The sequence below is a fragment of the Aspergillus vadensis genome (genome assembly GCF_003184925.1).
Source record: "Aspergillus vadensis CBS 113365 unplaced genomic scaffold BO88scaffold_27, whole genome shotgun sequence".
NCBI classification, from domain to species: domain Eukaryota; kingdom Fungi; phylum Ascomycota; class Eurotiomycetes; order Eurotiales; family Aspergillaceae; genus Aspergillus; species Aspergillus vadensis.
This window is the reverse complement of record NW_020292065.1, coordinates 459,371-475,207: the sequence shown is the minus strand read 5'-3', so window position 1 is coordinate 475,207 and position 15,837 is coordinate 459,371. Positions and strand designations below refer to the sequence as shown.

Below are 15,837 nucleotides of genomic sequence, written 5' to 3'. Positions count from 1 at the left end.
GAATTCGCTAGTGGTTGTGGTGCTCGTGGTGAGGACAACATCCGCGATGCGTTAGGATACCCGCTACATGTGTCCAGTGACTTAGCTACAGCTACAGCAGTAGTAATCTAGATGAGAGTCCATAAGCTAATCGCCCCTGAAACATCTAAGCTTACCTATCCACACCCGTACAGCCTTGTACACAACAACTTACTACGGTGAGAGATCCTTCACAAGTCCGTAAGATCGAAGAATTACTATACACGCAGTAAGCACTAACCAACAGCTTAGGCAGCACAACGACTATAAATCTTCTCTCTGCACCACCCCATTGCCAACCACATTCCTATCAAACACAATTCACATCTCAATCTACAATCCCACAAACCAACCACTTACAATGTCCCCCAAAACCATCCTCGTCATCGGCGCCACCGGCAACCAAGGCCGCGGCGTCGTCCAGCACTCCCTATCCGCGGGCCACTCCGTCTCCGCCTTCGTGCGCAACCCAGCCAGCAGCGCCGCAGTCCAACTCGCCGAACAAGGTGCGACTCTCGTCACAGGCGACCTCGACGACCTGGAATCTCTCCGCAGTGCGACACAAAACGTGGACGCCGTGTTCTTCACCGAAGTGCAAACTGGCAAACCCGAGGCTGATTTCCAGCGCATGGAGAACATCATTCTCGCGGCGCAGGAATCGTCCACTATCTCGCATATTATTCTCGGGACGGCGCTGAAGACAGGCGAACATGAGTCATTCCCTGGATGGGAAAGTGGTGCTCACCCGATGAAGGATTACTGGTTGAACAAGCATGCCTTGGAGAACCGTGTTCGTGAAGTAGCGGAAACCAAGGAGGGCGGGCGCTGGACGATTATCCGACCGGGCCACTTCCTTCAGAACCTCCTGCCGCCTGTGCGGGACTTCATGTTCCCTGGGTTCAAGGAAGAGCGGGTCCTGCGCGTGGCATATCGGCCGGACACGGAGCTGCCGTTGGTGGATGCTCGGGATGTGGGGATTGTGGTTGCGGCGGCAGTTAAGGAGCCTGAGAGGTTTGCGAACAAGGCGGTCGATGTGGCAGTGGAGGTGGTGACGGTGGAGCAGTTGGCAGGGAAGATTGGGAAGGCGGTGGGTGAAGAGGTGAAGGTGGAGTTTTTGGATGATGAGGTCGTGGATGGGATGATCAAGGAGGGACATCTTGGTGCTGCTTCGTCGAGATGGGCGGATGAGGTGCCCGGTGGGGATGGAGTGAGCAATTGTCGTGAGCAGTTGGGAGTGTTGGCGGAGGGACTTACTTCCGTGGATGCATTCTTGAAGGAGCATGAGAAGGAGATTTTGGCTTGATGTTGATGCTGCTGGTTATGGTTTTGAACGTGGAATGAGCTGGTTTGCTTGTTTGAGCATGTTATATGTAAAGGTCTGTTTATGTGATTCTGCAATGTACAGTTATCTGGAAATGATATGAATGTCTCGTGCCATATTAGATCTGACTGTAAAACCTCCATGCAGGGGTTGGCTTGGACAAAGCATAGACCCCATGCCATTCGTAATATCCTCGTGAAATCAGAATTATAAGCCGACGATGAAATGACCTTCTGATCCTCGGGCAGAAGAGATGTTCCAATGTCGCCTCAATTATCCTCCTGCCATCTGGTGGACCAGAATTAGCAAGGGAGGTTTGTAGCTTCCTCGTGCAGCCTCCATCTTTGATGCTGTGTAGGCTGCCTAGATGGGGCGAAGAGAGCAGAAGAGCTTGTTTCTGAATTGAAAAGTCAAAGGTACTAGCTAGTACACAAACTAGACATAGAGGCTCTGCCCTTACTTAATAGACTGGGTGCTGATGGCGTGAAAAATATCGAGGCCAGCTTCTTACCGTCTTTGTCTTTGTCAAGGACTAGATATTGACAGCAAGTTACCCCTGCAGGTTCTACTAGCCTATGGCAGCCTCATCAACGCCAACGCGAAGGAGGATCACGATTTTAATCGTGCCCTTAAGGGTGGCGGTTCCAACTTTGGTATTTATGGCATCTTTCCAAACATAAATTTGATCATCGATTAACATGCTAAACAAGCATTATGAAACGATCTGACCACGAAACTCATGAGCTGATCAAGATCAAATAGAATATCAACGTCTACAGTCCAGAGGACCATGTGGCCATTGAAAAAGCCACTGTGGCAGTCCAGCAGGCCCAAGAAGAGGACCCCAAAATTGGGCTTTTTGCCAACTTCAACGGCTCTGTCGCAGTAAGCATGTTCCATAGGGATCACACAGCCGAGCCACCGAAGGCCTTTGAGCTGTTCCACAACCTCAGAAGTCTGGTGACTACGGTGCTGCCATCCACTAGCGGTACGCCACCGTCATTTTCCCAAGCTCTGGGTGAGGTGGGCCACGCTTAAACGTCCCAGAAGTGAATACAGACCCCACGGGGGCGATATGCATTAGTTCAATCGAAAAATAACCTAATGCGTGATTACAGACGACCCATTTGCAAAGTTACTACGCAGGTTTCTCAGAGTTATGTGATAACATGTATACGACGAGGCTCGAAGTCTGCAAGACCTGCCCTTTTTGCGCTGTCTTGCATAACGCCATTCAGTCAATGGGTACAGTTGGTGTTCGAGTCGGTAAAGATCGCGGAGGAGATATCATGGGCCTTGAAAGTGTCCCACAGTGCTGCACGTCCCACAATTCTCTTATGGTCTTTGATGCTCAACCACAGGACTAACGGACGTAACAAACGAAAGGGTGTGTTTTCACCTTTGAATGGCCTGAAGACGGTAGTGACGATACCGCGGCCCCAAAGGCCGTAGATACCATGTGCGAAGACGATACAGTTTCTGGCCAGAGAGTAGGGCGTACTCTTAGACTTAATGTATGACCTTTGCCACTGGCTCTCAAAGGGTCCTTGGCAGCTACGGAGCCGAGAATATCAGGCTCATGCAGGAGGCGGCGGCCAAGTACGACCCGGAGGGCGTCTCTCAGAAGCTTCAGATGACGGTTTCCTTTTACGCCACAATATATGCGGAAGCATAGTTGAAAGTATGCTACATGTAAGCAGAAGAGCCAGTGGCTCTTTGCAGCTCAAGAGAGAAAAGAGTTCAAACAATGTAAACAAGATAAGCTCAACCCGTAGTTTTGCCCGATTATGTCACGTGATTGGCTTCTCCGAAGCTCCTGGAAGCTGCGGCTGCCAACGTCACGACCAGCACTTCCATCTCGAAACCACTTTACCACCACACCAATCCAACCAGTCTATCATTTCTAATTCCTCCCTATCTTGCTCCTCGTACACATATACTTACACAGCCGATACATTCTACTATTCTAATCCACAATGGCCAACGACCTCAAGGTCATCGTGTCCGAGCTCCACAGCGCCCTCGGCCGGCAACAATTCGAAGCCGTCAACGACCTCCTCAGTCGCGGCAAGCGCGCCCTCCTCCTGCAGAATGTCCTGATTCCCACGCCGTCAGCACCCGCCGAGCTTGTCGCCCAGGCCCGCGAGGTTCTCGAGCTTGGAGCCATCGCCTCTATCCGACAGACCGACGCACCTACCTTCACACGATACTACCAGCAGCTGCAGCCGTTCTACGACCTGGAGCGGGACAGCACGAATGCCGGCCACGTGGACATCCGAAACAGCCAGCGCAGCAAGATCACAGGCTTGTATCTGCTGTTGTTGTTGAGCATGGGCGACAGCACGAGCTTCCACACGGTTCTGGAGGGTCTGGTCGAGGAGGCGAGTCTGAAGGGCAAGAGCGTTGAGGATGATCCGTTCATCAAGTATCCGGTTGAGCTGGAGAGGAATCTGATGGAGGGAAGCTACGATAAGGTGTGGAGGGAGACAAACTCCGAGCGCGTGCCCTCCGAGGACTTTGCGCTGTTTTCGAATGTGAGTATACCATTGCCTGCTTTTATTATGCGAGCTGCATTTTCTTGTCCATGGGTTGGCTAGCTAATGCTGATGATGCAGGTCCTGGTCGGAACCATCCGCAGCGAAATCGCAGACTGCTCCGAAAAGGCGTACCCGTCCCTCCCCATCTCCAACGCCAAGAACCTCCTCTTCCTCGATTCGGAGGGCGCCGTGATCGAGTTCGCCCAGCAGCGCGGCTGGGTCCTCCGTGACGGCCGCATCTTTTTCCCCGTCGAGCCCGAGGCGGCTGCCCGGTCCGAGAAGGATATCCTCGTGGCCAGCGGCACGATCATTGAGAATGCGATCGGCTATGCGCGCGAGCTGGAGACGATCGTTTGATTTATCTATAATCATTTCATTCTCGGGTTTCGTTTCGGGACGGGGCGTGTTTCGTTGGTATACCTGTTGTTGATGTTCACTTCTGCATATGACCTCTCGAGCGTTTTACGAACATAACATAAACCTACTTCCTCTCCCTCTTCCCAGATCTTATGTAGACTAGGCAAGTATACTCATACATTAACCCGCCACACACAAACCCTCCGATCATAAAAGCTACTCGACACAACCACCAACTCCCCTCCTTTCCCTCTCAAAGTCCACACATCACTCGCATAATTCATACTCTCGTGCTCCGTAAACTCCGCCAGCACATCCATCTCACACTCCCTTAATTCCCCACTCTCCCCACCCACAACCCGCGCCTTAACCACCCTCGTCCCAGCATGCATACAACTCGCCAACACCAGGAACTCCCACTCCCTACCCCCCTCCTCACCATCCAAAGTACGAGACTCAGAAGAAAGAATCTGCAACCTCCAAACACCACCCCCGAGCCCAATCTCCCCAAGTACCTCCCCCCGCCGAGAAGCATGATACACCCGCAACGACTCATCATAACTTCCCGTTAGAAGCCACGGCGCGCCATCAGTCATAGGCACAGGGAGGGGCAAGATGGCCGTCACGCCTGCAGTGTGGTGGCGGGCGCGGTCGTCGTGGGAGAGGATAGGCGTGCTAGCCTCGGCTTCATCCTCATCGTCTGAGTTGGTGTTGCTGGAAGGTGCAGGAAGATAGCGAGTATGCAGCGAGCCGAAGTCACTCCCTGTAAAGATATAGCGCATCTTATCACCACCATCGGATTGAGGTGGTGGGTACGTAGCTGCTGCTACGAACCAGACTTCTATTTGCTGGGTGGCGGGGTAGCATGATTCTTCTGCTATGGAGAAGGAATTAGGAGATGGGGATAATAGTTTGGTGTTGAAGATGGTGGTTAGGCCGTCGGAGAAGGTTACGGCGAAGCCGTATTCTGTTCCAAGTCCAGTAGAGGAGGGGGAAGTGGTGGTGGAATGCCATCCGGCTGGTAACCAGGCTAGATAGAGGGCTGGGATGGAGGGGTCTTCGTGGACTTGGTGGGAGTGGATCTCCTTAATACAGGAACTGATGTCCTCTCCTGCATCAATGTCGGGGTTGATGCGGAAAAATACCACTGATGCTGCGCTGGTTGCTATCGCAGCCAGGGTTGGGTCAGTGGGGTGGAAGTGCAGATCGAAGACTGCGTATGGGAGTGGATGTTTGTGGCGAAGGGTTCTGTCACTTCTTAGTTTCAGATATTTCTTGTGTATTTAGATAGCATTAGGGGTGAGGGTACAGTTGGTTTGTGGCAGGATCTAGATGCCATAATTGGAGACTGCCGGTTTTGGTTTGTTGGATTGGTGCAGACTCATCTTCCTTGTGTTCTGAGAGCAGGTAGGTGCCTACGAGGAAGTGGTTCGGGGAGGAGGGGTGGAATTGGAGACAGCTTGGGGGCTGGTCCAAAAAGATGGTTGTATCTGAGGACGGGTGTTGAGTCATGGTTGTAATAGTTGATACTATATCAATATTTTATTATATTAGATGTTAAAGTGGGATGAATTGCATTGCCGTTTTGGGTTTTATGCTGCTTTGGGGATACATCCCGCTATGCTTAGTCAGGATATACACATAAATATGAACATAACTGGATCTGGGATTGTCTGCTACATCCCAAACCGTAGGATCATGCTGTTACTCTGCCATATGCCATTGATCGCCAACTCGAAAGCCTATCGGCCATGGATCAGTGGGATCCAGCACCATCTGCTTGAACGAATTGATCCAAGCACTTCCTTTGACTGTCGGCAAGACAGCGTCATAGTCCCCTAATTTCTGCGTCCCGCGGATGTGGCACTCGAAAGTGCTTCCAATGATGCTGTGATGCTGGAATCTCTCGCCTACTGCGAGCTGGCCACGGGCATGAAGTACTGCCATCCTTGCGCAGCTTCCCGTGCCACACGGGCACCGATCAAACCGCCCGGGAGAAACCACAACGGTATTGACGGCCGTCATAGTATCCCGCTGAAGTGGCTCTGTAAATTCGAGGATACTAACGCCTCTTATGCTGGGGTTCTCTGGATGGACGGGAACAAATGGAGCTTTTTGGAGAGCATCTTTGATTTGCTCTCCGTATTCAATCAACTTCGGCCCGTTTTGGTTGCTGATGCTAATACCAAGTGAAGTCGCATCGACAATCCCGTAGATCATTCCTCCCCATGCAATATCCACCGAGACAGTCCCCAGTCCAGGGACATCGACCTTGTAATCCAGGGCGAAAACAAACGAAGGGACGTTATCGAACGCGACCGCCTTGCACCTCCCACCCTCGCAGTCCGCGGTGACAGGCACTAGACCTGCCGGAGTTTCCAGGACTATCTTGGTGATCGGTTCAGTCATAGGCACCATGCCTGTCTCCAGAAGGACAGTCGTAGTAGCAATGGTGTTTCCTCCAGACATGGGAGGGTACTCTTCGGTCTCCATGATTAAAAACCCAGCGTCGGCCTTTGGGTTACAAGGAGGCAAGACAAGATTCACACACATAGCCGGTCGTCCCCGAGGCTCTTGCATGAGAAGCTGGCGGATATGGTCTTCTTTGTCGCGAAAGTGAACGAGCTTCTCGTACATGGTGCTGCATCCCGAGGGATTCAAAACACCTCCGACGATCACATCGCATACTTCGCCGGCACAGTGGCAGCCCACGACGTTGATGGACCTGGCGAGTCTCATTTTCTCGGTGGATAATACTCAAGGGAAGTAGGTTTGAGATGGTTGTCAGTTGTAGGATTAGCCAGAGCTCGTGGGCTATTTATCGCTTTCAGCACCCGCTCGAGCATGTCCATGTTACTGATACTCTGCATACTGTTTGGAGCAGGCGAGATAGCCAATGCCAAATCGCCGGCAGTGCAGCCGATCAGAGACATCTTCTTGTCACCCGCCAGGTCACTTGTCATTTGTTGGCTGACTTGGATGGAACACAGTACTGTCATTCAGTGATAGAGTGCATGCGGGGAAGTGATTAGTCTGTCGGGAGCCTAAGCGATATCTCACAATATGCATCGGCAACGTTCCCGACAAGCTGGTGCAATTGTGAACCTTCATGGCCAATTATCGCAATCAGAAAAAAAATCACTCATCTATGGTTAGTTGTGGCTTAGATGGAAGTGGCGGAAATTTGGCCACTATGCTCAATGCTTTTCAATTGAATTTATAGGGGAACATTTCAAATCAATAGTCCAGAGATACTGTTGACATCATAATAGTAGCAGAATCATGGAAGATAATCGTAGAGTCATGAAAGGCATCTCACTATGGTTAGTGCAAGACTTAGTACGGAAATACATCGATGAGTGGGGAATACTTCCCCGCCTGTTTGTGGGGGTATCTTTTGATAAGCATCTGTCTCTTCTCACACCAGTCTTTCTTACCTTATAGTATCTTTCTTATCAGAGTTGCTTCTCAACTTGCAATCTCTTCTCATGGTATAGCTTTTTCTCATCTGGTGGTTTCATCTATCTTGTCTCTACTCAATACACCTTTTTCTCTTCCGAAACTCTCTGCTGAACTTCGCTTCTTAACCTCACTCTAAGTTGTTCTATCGCATCTTTCAACTGAATTTCTCGTGTCCTGTCATACTTAGAACATTCTCTTGAAACACTTTCCTGGACGTTTCACCCAAGATGAAAAAGAGTTCAGTGGCAGGCGTTGCACAGGCCAGAAAGAGATCAGCTAAGGTGTAAGAGGCATTCAAGTGGTGAACTAACTACTATCGCTAATGATATTCCGAAAAGGTGCGTACGATGTCGAAGACAGAAGATCAAGTGCTCTGGAACACAGCCATGCTTTAGCTGCAGCAATCGCAATTTCTCTTGCATATCCGACGACATGAGCCAGAAGGTTCTAGTGACACGGAGGTCTACCACACCGGGCCTAACCATTCATACCGTCGACTGACAATTGAGAGCTACATAGGCAAATTGCGGAGTTGAAGCAGAGGGCAGCACAATTAGAGAAGCATACGAATGACCTTCACACTATGGCCTTAGCTTCCGACAATAGTACTTGTTAGTTCTCATAGTCTGGCCACCGAGTCAATGCTAACAATTTCAGGCTCGGCTACTCGTGAACGTCCTACCGGGAACACACCGGATAAGTATCATGCTCCCCAAGACGGAGAGAATCCTGAATCTGGGTTGATGAATCCACTAGTCTCCGGGCCACCTGCCTTCATGTCACCGGGCAATGGAAGAACTTGTACGTTAATATCACTTCGTGACCTGGAGAAACGTCTAACAACTTCTAGATTATTTAGGGACATCCTCCAATTGGTCCTTCGCTCGACGCGTACTCAGTATGGTTCATGAACATGTCCACAAAGCCACCTTACCAACAGAGGCGCTGGTGTTCGAGGGGACTGCATATGATCTAGGCTGGGACGGATCTCGAATTGACCCGAGTCCAGAAAGCCCTGTCATTCCAACTCTTGATCATGCCATATTCCTGATCAATGCCGTCAGGTTTCGCTGCGGGCATTTATACCACTTGTTTGATGACAGTGACTTTATGGTATCACTCTATACTTTCTACTCGGAAGGTCAGAGGGCAAGACCGAGGGGCCTATGGTACATCCACTTTCTTATCATTCTAGCTTTCGGGAAAATGTTCACTCAAGTGAAGTACCTTAAAGGAAAACCTGCTGGCATCAGCCTTTTTGTCAAAGCTTTGCAAATTCTGCCAGATCACACCCTCCTTTACTCCTCGCCGATGGTGTCGACTGAGATTCTATGCTGTATTGCCATTTTCTACCAATCCCTTGACTGTCGAACTGCCTCTCATAACTATGTCAGCCTCCCCTAAAGAGATTTGCGAAGTCGTTAGCTGATCAGATGCAGGTGGGCCAAGCGATGCGAATGGCCATGGCTCATGGCATGCACACCTTCATGTCCGTCACCGACCTGGGACGGGATAATGTGGAGAGGTGCCGGAAGATTTGGTGGACTGTCTATATTCTGGACAGGCACATGACATCTATTCAGGGGCTTCCCCAGTCTGTCGACGACCGCTTCATTCAAGCCAAGTTGCCCTCTCCTGAGGGCTCTGAAAATATCAAAAGCTTGGACATGCACATAAAATTATGCCGGAGCATAGCTGATATCAACGCCAGTAGGTTCCCATTCATATACACATTTGATAACTTTGCTCAAAAAGATACAGCAGTATATGCCACTGATGGCAGACTTAACCGAACCTTTCTATTGAACATCAAAGGAGCATTGTCCAACCTAGCAGGACTGGCAGATGAACTGAACAAGTCATTCCCTCTACAATTAGAAGCGACAGACAGTGGACTCTCTCGAGTATCAGCATATCTGCACCTATTTTACCAACAGGTGAGAACTACTATTTAGCCATCATTCTCATATTGACTCGATCAGTGCGTGATAGTGGCTACCAGGCCTTTGTTGTTTTGCTTTCTCAAAATCCGACTTGAGTCTGCGGAAACCTGTGTTCAATCCCTCCAAAAATCTCCAAATGTTAGGAACTTGATCAAAATCTGCTTAGACTCTGCGCAGCACAGCATAAGGATTCTGCACGATCTTGCGTCTCAGGGTCTTCTAGGTAAAGAACATGACTGTCCGATATTGTTATGAGACTAACAGGACGATGACTAGAAACCTTTCTCACTTTTGATCTGGAATCTCTTTTCATCTCCACGGTGGTGCTTCTAATGGCCCCGACAATTGACCGTCAATTGATAGCCAACGATACGTGGTGGCATGCTACAGCGGACCTAATATTCAATGACATGGTCGAGGCTGGGAATCAGATAGCACGGTTCCGGCATTCGGAAATACAGCAGCTAGACGAGAGACTGAATTTGCTCATGCCACGCCAGGACCAGAATGGGCAATCCAATTCTGAAGTTCCTCTACACTTTAACACAAAACTGCCCTTTCCTTCGCACGAAGCTCATACTGCAACACCTATCGACGGAAACTCTTGTTCTGATCCATTCCTTGGTGGTGATACCACACCGGCGGCTGGATGTGCATTTGAGCCATCGTTGACATCTTCTGAGATGATGACCATGGCGAATTCGATCGAATTGTTTGACGCAGAATGGGTATCGACGATGATGGACAACCATGCTATTTGGTAGTCCTAGCATATACGTCCTGCAGCTGAACATATCTATGTTATTCTCCCTGACAAATATGGCAATCGACTACTTGTATCTCACAAACTACCCTGCTTCTCCTGATAAAGTCTCAAAACCTCCCGGCCAGCCGTCAAATCAGTAAGACCCACGCCGACACTCTTATAAGCAACCAACCCCTCCTCCATAAACCTCTCCACACGCCGAACATGCTCATCACCAGATACCTGGATCCTCCCACTCTTCAAAGCAAGTAACTCCCCAATCTCCACCACATCCTCCTCTTCCAACCCACTCTGCACAACCTCCCCACACCCATGCATCGCATACTCCCTATCATCCACCAATACTACCCCCCTCCCCCACTCCCCAGTCAACGGATTAAACCCCTCCTCACCAGATACCACCCTCCTAAGCAACTCCGGATCCAACTCAATCATCTCCGGCAACCAAGACCCAATCGCCGAAACCAACGGCCTCCTCCTCCCTGCCTCACCCTTCTCCATCACCCACGCCGCCGGAAAAAGCATCTTCTGGGAAGGCGTCGTACAAAACACACAATCCGCCTCCCTCAAAGACCTCTCAACCTCACCATCGCTACCAGCACTCACGAACGCAAACTTACACCCCTCCGACCCCCACCTCCCCCCCATCTCCTCCCTCACCCTCCCAACTAACTCCTCCACCCGTCCCCTCGAAGAACCAACAAACGTAGTACACCGCACCTCCTCCCCCCTCAACCCCAATATCAACCGCGTATGCCACAATGCCTGCATCCCAGCCCCAAATATCACGATATTAGATACATGTTTCCGCCAGGAAAACGGAATCATGGCGCTCATCGACGTCCGATAGCCGGTTATTTCCTCCGCGGATAAGATTCCCGTGGGGTTGCCCAGCGGGTCTAGTATGATTAGGAGGCCTTGGATTGGGTGCTCGCGTTTTCCGGTGGTGGAGTTGGGAGCTGGCTCGACGACGAGCTTGGCGCCGATGCTGTCTGGGGAGGTGAAGGGGCGGAAGAGTGTGCGTTGTCCGTTCGGACGGGTTATGGTGCTTGGCGGGGGTTGGTGTTGCCGTTCGGGGGTCGTGGAGAAGGATATGAGGGTGGAGGAGATGATGTGGAGGAAGTGGTGGATCTCGGGGCGTGTGAGGTTTAAAAGGAGGGTTTGGATGGTGGGGTTGGGGAGGTGGTGCATGGTGCTTTTTGGTTTTTTTCTTGGGGATATGTGGGTGGAGGGTGTAATGAGGTAGATTTGAGTCAAGGGAAGATGATCTCAGAGGATTAGGTTCTGTGAATATAGGATTATGCGGAGTATGAGTGCATCTAAATACTACTGGAATGATGCTGTTGTAGGCACAGATGCCGATGCATCGGGAGGGTTGCCGTAGCGTTGTGGGCTGCATCGGGTGTGCTGCCGACTGATATTGCAACGGAGATCTTGCGGAATTGATTGTCTTAGTATGAAAGCAAGTGTATTAAAGTCATATTAATGGTCTAATCTGCGGTAACCAAATAATGCAAGGCAACGGCAATCCGTGATGTGCTGGCCGGGTCTAGTTCATTTCACAAGGCTGACAGAACATCAGGACAACTTCCTCCCCAACGAGATTCGACCACCAGTTCATCGTGATTTTCCTATTATTAATGCAACAAGTAATGATCTACATAAGACATGCCAACCACAGAAATGGAAACAAAGCCAGTTTTCAGCAGGCTGAGCTAGAGCTAGCTGAGTGTCAACGCTAACAACCGAGCCGGTCAGTTCTATAGTAGCGCCGGTTGGTCCGCTCGTCTAAACATGTATAACGATTGACGGGGCTAAACATACCCTGCAGGGGTCTCTCCCACGAACCCAGCACATAAATATGTGACTGAATCGCCATCTCACAGCACCAACTATTATCAGCCTCCACAATGGGAGCCCAATTCTCTCAATTCTTCCCTCCCCGCCCAACCTTCACCCCCGGTGACCTCCCCCAGCAATCGGGCAAAGTGGTGCTCATCACCGGCGGCGCATCAGGCATCGGCTTGGAAGTAGCCAAGGTCCTCTTCCGCAAAGGCGCCAAAGTCTACATAGCAGGACGATCAGAGTCCGCTGCACAGGCGGCCATCCAGGCCATCCTGAAGTCCGCCCTGGAGACTTCCAAGTCCAGCACAGGCGAGCTACATTTTCTCGAACTGCATCTAGACGACCTCTCTACCATCAAGGCCACTGCATCTACCTTCCGCAGCAAGGAATCCAAGCTCGATCTCCTCTTCAACAATGCCGGCGTGTCCCAACCTCCGCTCGGCAGCGTCTCCAAACAAGGCATCGAGCTCCAACTCGCAACAAACTGTCTGGGCCCATTCCTCCTCACTCAGCTCCTAACCCCCCTTCTTGAAGCTGCAGTGTCATCCGAGTCCAGCATCCCCGGCTCCGTCCGCGTCATCTGGACAAGCAGCCAAGTCGCCGAACTCTCCGCTCCGCCTGAAGGCATCATCATGTCGGAGCTAACCAACCCTCCGAAAGACGCCGTGCGGAACTACGTCACCTCCAAGCTGGGCAACTGGTTCCTGTCCACGGAAATGGCCCGTCGGTACGGCGAGAAGGGCATCGTCAGCGTAGCGCAGAATCCGGGCGCAGCTAATACGAATCTCTTGAGGAATGCGCGCTGGATGAAGATCCTTTCTTGGCCGCTGCTGCATAGTCCGGCTTTGGCGGCTCATACGGTGCTGTATGCGGGGCTATCGGGGGATTTGGGGCTAGAGAATAATGGTGCGTATGTTGTTCCTTGGGGAAGGGTTCATGATGCTGTGGCGCCGGGGTTGTTGGATGCGATGAAGAGTAAGGAGGAGAGTGGGACGGGGAGGGCGTGTGAGTTTTGGGAGTTTTGTGAGGAGAGGACAAGAGATTATATGTAGAGAGGATTTGAAGGGATTCCCACTTCGTTATAGGGAAGTCATAATTAGTGCCATGCGGAGGTATCCAAGGGTATCTTGATACTTGAGTGTATACTGCCCGTGTTTGTTCTAGGGGAGCACGGACACATGTGAATGTGGCTTATCTAGATCATAATCCCCAATCAATTGAGTTAGACCAGTGACGACGACACAGCCCAAAACCTACTTAATTTCATCTTGAAGCGAGCTTACTGCAGCAGTAGCCTTAGAAGTAATCCAATCAACTGCGATTCCCTCTCAACCTGCACATGATGATGACCGTAATACATGTCGATCTGCTGGCCTCGTTGAGATTACTTGGATTTTCCAAATACTTATAAACACGATTTATTCTCCAAACCTGGAGTGGAGACTTATATTCTCGAATAGGTAGAACACGGGAGTACTAAGCTACGCTACTTGAATGAGTGATAGCTGCCCCCATCCGCATCGGGGTAAGAGGTGGTTGATATATGCTGACCCTTATAATGACAGATGAAATAGACGCAATACCATGAGGGCTTGCAGTAATATTGATAAGCACTATGGCTCTGTCCAATCCTCGCGCTGTTTTATCTGCGTGAAGCTCAATGGAGGAGCAATAATTAATTAGTAGTGAAGGTGAGCCTCGGACTAGCCGTGACCCCGCCCTTCATCTAATATTGCTTACTCTTTAATACATTTTCTGGACAACCCCTCATTTCTCATCACTCCTCTCTTTCATCTCTATTTCTTCTACTCAAACATTCAGTTAGTTTCAATACATCATGTCCGCTCCGTTCGCCAAGTTTCCCTCGTCGGCGAGGATTTCGCCTAATCCCTTCACTGTCTTCATCCCGGATGAGCAGTTGGACGACTTGAAAACCCTCATCCGACTGTCCAAGATTGCTCCTCCCACCTATGAGAGCCTGCAATCGGATGGCCGATTTGGCATCACTTCCGAATGGCTGACATCTATGCGAGAGAAATGGCTCTCGGAGTTTGACTGGTTTGGTTGTGTATCTGGTTCATCGATGTGCAATACTGACAGGCTATTTTAGGCGACCATTTGAAGCTCGACTGAACTCTATCCCTCAGTTTACTACAGAGATCGAGGGTCTCACGATTCACTTTGCTGCTCTATTTTCCCAGAGAGAGGATGCTGTACCCATCGCATTGCTCCATGGTTGGCCCGGTAAGTATATACTCGGTCTCGCTTACGGTATGTTCAAGCAGATTTAATCAGTTTACAGGCAGCTTCGTTGAGTTCTACCCAATCCTGCAGCTATTCCGGGAGGAGTACACCCCTGAGACTCTGCCATTCCATCTGATCGTTCCGTCCCTTCCTGGGTATACCTTTTCATCTGGTCCCCCGCTGGACAAGGACTACGGCTTGATGGACAACGCCCGGGTCGTAGACCAGTTGATGAAGGACCTCGGGTTCGGAAGTGGTTATATTATTCAAGGTGGCGATATTGGGAGCTTCGTTGGACGACTGTTGGGCGTTGGTTTCGACGCCTGCAAAGGTTAGTACTGCTTCGCCATTGAATATGCTGCCATGCTAACGTCCGCCAGCGGTTCATTGTAAGTGCGCCGCCCTCATATATGTTTACAAGACACCAACGGTATAGTGAACCTGTGCGCAATGAAGGCTCCCCCTGAAGGCCCGTCAATCGAGAGCCTGTCTGCAGCGGAGAAGGAGGGAGTTGCGCGAATGGAGAAATTCATGACTGATGGCCTAGCTTATGCCCTGGAGCACAGTACTCGGCCCAGTACTATTGGCCATGTGCTGTCCAGCAGTCCGATCGCATTACTTGCCTGGTGGGTTTGCTTTTTCTCGGACAAGACTATGTTACAGTTTCTGGCTGACTGCATCCAGGATTGGTGAGAAATATCTCCAATGGGTGGACAAGCCCCTCCCTTCTGAGACTATCCTCGAGATGGTGAGCCTGTATTGGCTGACGGAAAGTTTTCCGCGGGCAATTCATACCTACCGGGAGGTATGTGTGAAGAATGTAACCTATTGGTAGTATCAGTATTTGTTGTGCTGACAGTGCAGACTACCCCTACTGCCTCCGCTCCCAATGGAGCGACGATACTGCAGAACGAATTATATATTCACAAGCCATTTGGATTCTCGTTCTTCCCCAAGGACCTTTGCCCTGTGCCTCGAAGCTGGATTGCTACAACAGGAAATCTAGTATTCTTCCAAGATCATGCAGAGGTAGGACAATTCCAGTATGAATTTGTGTGTTGGAAAATCTGACATTGATCGACAGGGAGGACACTTTGCCGCATTGGAGCGTCCACGCGAGCTGAAGGCCGACCTGACAGCATTTGTCGAGCAGGTGTGGCAGAAGTAGGCATACAGTATTTAGTAACTAGCAGATAATTGTAAATTGTTGATTCACCAATAGTATTCTTAACTGCACCAATATTGATAATTGGCATGTGCCGTACCATGCACCAGCACGACTAATTACCAAAAGAAGGCAGGAGGAAACCTCCGTATAGAAGCTCTCCCGCCGATCCGCAAAGC

The 15,837-nt window shown here is 50.4% G+C and overlaps 10 protein-coding genes across 10 annotated transcripts; 7 read left to right on the top strand and 3 right to left on the bottom strand.

Annotated features, from left to right (window-relative positions):
* Positions 1 to 241: 241 nt before the first annotated feature.
* BO88DRAFT_408041 (NAD dependent epimerase/dehydratase) lies at positions 242 to 1,321 on the top strand (the record flags this gene model as incomplete). The annotated part of the gene is made up of 1 exon (XM_025707607.1): positions 242 to 1,321. The coding sequence occupies exon 1, from the start codon at positions 380 to 382 to the stop codon at positions 1,319 to 1,321; it is 942 nt and encodes a 313-aa protein (XP_025558897.1). The 5' UTR covers positions 242 to 379.
* A 593-nt stretch (positions 1,322 to 1,914) lies between these two features.
* Positions 1,915 to 2,377, top strand: BO88DRAFT_457607 (uncharacterized protein; the record flags this gene model as incomplete). The annotated part of the gene is made up of 2 exons (XM_025711001.1): positions 1,915 to 1,992; positions 2,102 to 2,377. The coding sequence occupies 2 exons, from the start codon at positions 1,915 to 1,917 to the stop codon at positions 2,375 to 2,377; spliced, it is 354 nt and encodes a 117-aa protein (XP_025558896.1).
* A 77-nt stretch (positions 2,378 to 2,454) lies between these two features.
* Positions 2,455 to 3,054, top strand: BO88DRAFT_408038 (uncharacterized protein). The gene has a single exon (XM_025707606.1). The coding sequence runs from the start codon at positions 2,856 to 2,858 to the stop codon at positions 3,012 to 3,014; it is 159 nt and encodes a 52-aa protein (XP_025558895.1). The 5' UTR covers positions 2,455 to 2,855; the 3' UTR covers positions 3,015 to 3,054.
* A 69-nt stretch (positions 3,055 to 3,123) lies between these two features.
* On the top strand, positions 3,124 to 4,682 carry rpnL (proteasome regulatory particle lid subunit rpnL). Its single transcript, XM_025707605.1, has 2 exons — positions 3,124 to 3,873; positions 3,955 to 4,682. The coding sequence occupies exons 1-2, from the start codon at positions 3,316 to 3,318 to the stop codon at positions 4,231 to 4,233; spliced, it is 837 nt and encodes a 278-aa protein (XP_025558894.1). The 5' UTR covers positions 3,124 to 3,315; the 3' UTR covers positions 4,234 to 4,682.
* BO88DRAFT_396315 (uncharacterized protein) lies at positions 4,329 to 5,779 on the bottom strand. Its single transcript, XM_025705235.1, has 2 exons — positions 5,543 to 5,779; positions 4,329 to 5,481 (listed from the first exon to the last, which is right to left on the bottom strand). Exons 1-2 carry the CDS (start codon positions 5,743 to 5,745, stop codon positions 4,407 to 4,409), a joined length of 1,278 nt encoding a protein of 425 aa, XP_025558893.1. The 5' UTR covers positions 5,746 to 5,779; the 3' UTR covers positions 4,329 to 4,406.
* Positions 5,780 to 5,934: 155 nt separating this feature from the next.
* On the bottom strand, positions 5,935 to 7,223 carry BO88DRAFT_373423 (proline racemase family protein; the record flags this gene model as incomplete). Its single annotated transcript, XM_025704271.1, has 1 exon — positions 5,935 to 7,223. The coding sequence occupies exon 1, from the start codon at positions 6,970 to 6,972 to the stop codon at positions 5,938 to 5,940; it is 1,035 nt and encodes a 344-aa protein (XP_025558892.1). The 5' UTR covers positions 6,973 to 7,223.
* Positions 7,224 to 8,336: 1,113 nt separating this feature from the next.
* On the top strand, positions 8,337 to 10,402 carry BO88DRAFT_396310 (fungal specific transcription factor domain-containing protein; the record flags this gene model as incomplete). Its single annotated transcript, XM_025705234.1, has 6 exons — positions 8,337 to 8,496; positions 8,546 to 9,084; positions 9,135 to 9,405; positions 9,457 to 9,632; positions 9,678 to 9,861; positions 9,915 to 10,402. The coding sequence occupies 6 exons, from the start codon at positions 8,337 to 8,339 to the stop codon at positions 10,400 to 10,402; spliced, it is 1,818 nt and encodes a 605-aa protein (XP_025558891.1).
* Positions 10,403 to 10,479: 77 nt separating this feature from the next.
* Positions 10,480 to 11,738, bottom strand: BO88DRAFT_472130 (shikimate/quinate 5-dehydrogenase; the record flags this gene model as incomplete). Its single annotated transcript, XM_025711736.1, has 1 exon — positions 10,480 to 11,738. Exon 1 carries the CDS (start codon positions 11,593 to 11,595, stop codon positions 10,480 to 10,482), a length of 1,116 nt encoding a protein of 371 aa, XP_025558890.1. The 5' UTR covers positions 11,596 to 11,738.
* A 360-nt stretch (positions 11,739 to 12,098) lies between these two features.
* BO88DRAFT_472128 (short-chain dehydrogenase) lies at positions 12,099 to 13,324 on the top strand. The gene has a single exon (XM_025711735.1). The coding sequence runs from the start codon at positions 12,315 to 12,317 to the stop codon at positions 13,299 to 13,301; it is 987 nt and encodes a 328-aa protein (XP_025558889.1). The 5' UTR covers positions 12,099 to 12,314; the 3' UTR covers positions 13,302 to 13,324.
* Positions 13,325 to 13,999: 675 nt separating this feature from the next.
* Positions 14,000 to 15,710, top strand: BO88DRAFT_408033 (epoxide hydrolase family protein). Its single transcript, XM_025707604.1, has 8 exons — positions 14,000 to 14,307; positions 14,360 to 14,493; positions 14,552 to 14,824; positions 14,874 to 14,882; positions 14,930 to 15,119; positions 15,178 to 15,298; positions 15,358 to 15,522; positions 15,578 to 15,710. The coding sequence occupies exons 1-8, from the start codon at positions 14,087 to 14,089 to the stop codon at positions 15,659 to 15,661; spliced, it is 1,197 nt and encodes a 398-aa protein (XP_025558888.1). The 5' UTR covers positions 14,000 to 14,086; the 3' UTR covers positions 15,662 to 15,710.
* Positions 15,711 to 15,837: the final 127 nt, after the last annotated feature.